Genomic DNA, 2,500 nt, shown 5'->3' on the forward strand with positions numbered 1-2,500 from the left:
ATATGCATAACAAATTGAGATTTTTTAAAATTTTGTACACATATATTTATATGTTAGAGTAGGATTAGGCGAACATGCACGGGGTATAAATAGAAAGTATGCCCAGGGATTTTAATCTAAGCCGAACATAAGACCTTTCTGTTGCTCTTCTAGCCTGTAACTTCATATTTTGTTTGTTTTTATCCTATTTTAAATGCAAATTCTTTTAATTTTAACAATTTCCTGACAGTTTTCACTTAATTTTTTTATTAGATCTTTTATAGAAAATGCAATTCTCCCATGTCTTATTTTTTAAAGTATGTATATGCCTCTGTAAAGCACTTTGAGTTGCCTTCTGTCCGTGTTATAAACGTCCCTGGCAGATCAAACAATTTACAAAGAGAGAGGGAGGAAAAACTAAATGGGAACTTTCCAACTTTCTCAGGAAGATTTTTTCACCCAATACTTGAAGCTGAAAGTTCATAGTTTTCAAATGTACACAAATGAAACCTAAACCAACTGCATAACTAATGAAGAAAATGCGTATTTATTTAAATGCTTTATTTAAATGTTTTAATATTTTTACTCTGTGTTGGAAATAGCACAAACCTTTTAAAAGTGTTACTGGAAAAATTGCAAACAATATTTATTTTTATATATATTTTATTTTTAGTATTCCACGTTTTTAGGAGAACCACTAAGAGTAAGAATTTCCTTGTGCAAGAGCAACTGTCTGTTTTACTGTTTATGAAAATAGATATATTGAAATCTAGAAGTGCACAATTGGGAATCTGATAAAAAAAAAGGCAAAAAATACACATTTTTCGATTTGGTTTTGACATCCAAAATAGCTACTTGAATAGTTTTAATGGTATTTTTTTAAGCATTTAAGGTGATTATAGTTAATTTTTTTGAGTAATAATTTCGGCAAATATCTTGAAAAGCTTTATTAAATACATATAATTCGGTGGACAGACCCTTTAAAGGTGCAGTGTGTAATATCACAAGTTTTATTTTCTAATTTACACACTAAATAAAACCTACTTAATATTATACTCCATTTCTATTTTTACCAAGTCTGTTCAGGAAAATGCGCAAAGATTCTACACATTGACAGTTTGAGACCAAAAAAAAAAAAACGTGAATTATCACATAAAGTAAGTGGGCCTACACACTTCATATTATATAATTCAACAACATAAACAGATCCGCAGTGGTTTCAGAGCAGGAAACGACGCCCTCCACCGACCACTTCTGGTATCACTAATATAAATCCCATAGGTCTTCGTAGGGGTTTAAAGGTTAAAAATAAGCGCGGTCACAATAAGCACACAGGTAAAACGCTCGGTATTATGCCACTGTACATAATAAGTACCAGATAAGAATAGCTGTTGAGCTGCAATTACGTCAACCTGTTAGTAAAATAAGCGTATAATAACATTAGTTATAATCATCTGCTCATTTGAATCATCTCTGCAACGCCACAGCTAATAACAATACACTGACAAAGATCGTAGAATAATAAGATGCGTCACAACCTTCACCTGTCAAAACCCAAAGACTGTAAGAAAACCCATTGCTGTCTTAAAGATATGATAATAGCCATTGAAGGAAAAAAATATATAACAACTAATTTTAAATAGCCTAAACAGCACAGCAAGGCTAGGAAGCAAAATAAAAAAATAAAATAGCCTAACATTCAAGTTTTTAAACCGTACCTTCTTCATGGTGGAAAGGCAGTTTGAGAGGGTTTTCCAGAAGAGACTTGAGCACGCCGTGAGTCGGCGGCAGGAAAGTTGGGTTTAGTATCGGTAGAGGTCTGGCCATTTTCTCCATATGTCGTCCTTCTCCTTCTTTCAAATTAAAGAGGTTAACACCGGAGAATAAAGCTCCTAGTATCCGAAACGTGGCCGTATAGCGTAAATATATATATTCCAAAAATGGAGGGGGTTTAATAAGACAAATAATAAACAAAACAAAATGACAACAACAACAACGCTGGGAGTGATGGGGCTCCGGGAGCGACTGTTGAACTGTCGTCTAGTCTCGCTGGCTGAGAAGGCTGTATATCTGGCTCGCGACTGGCAAATAGGAGGAATTAGGGAGGGGAGGGAGGGAGAGAGAGAGAGAGAGAGAGAGTGTGTGTGTGTGTGTGTGTGTGTGTGTGTGTGTGTGTGTGTGTGTGAGGGAGGGAGGGAGGGAGAGAGTGTGTGTGTTTGTATGAGAGAGAGAGAGAGAGAGAGAGAGAGAGAGAGAGAAAGAGAGAGAGAGAGAGAGAGAGAGAGAGAGAGAGAGATACACTTCACCGTGACAGTCCATGTGCGGTTGACGTCAAACAGAAAAGTGGGTGGAGACGCTGCTCAAGACGCGTTCAAGGTGTGTAGGGAAAAAAACAAGTCGGTACTTCCCAGAACTTCCCAGAACATGATGCGTTCAATGACAGTTGTAAAAAGTCAAATGTCTGAGGCGATCAATTCAGTCCCTGCCATTCAAATCCCCGTACTTCCCTACTATTTAGAAT

General features: G+C 36.4%; 1 protein-coding gene across 1 annotated transcript in view; it reads right to left on the reverse strand.

Moving 5' to 3' along the window:
• hlfa (HLF transcription factor, PAR bZIP family member a) overlaps positions 1 to 2,029 on the reverse strand; it is a 22,055-nt gene extending 20,026 nt beyond the window's left edge. The window contains exon 1 of the mRNA XM_080044321.1: positions 1,698 to 2,029. Within this exon, the coding sequence (XP_079900447.1) occupies positions 1,698 to 1,815 (118 nt within the window). The 5' untranslated portion in view covers positions 1,816 to 2,029. The remainder of the gene's footprint in view (positions 1 to 1,697) is intronic.
• Positions 2,030 to 2,500: the final 471 nt, after the last annotated feature.

The sequence above is a fragment of the Ammodytes marinus genome (assembly GCF_949987685.1).
Source record: "Ammodytes marinus genome assembly, chromosome: 16".
Taxonomy (NCBI): domain Eukaryota; kingdom Metazoa; phylum Chordata; class Actinopteri; order Uranoscopiformes; family Ammodytidae; genus Ammodytes; species Ammodytes marinus.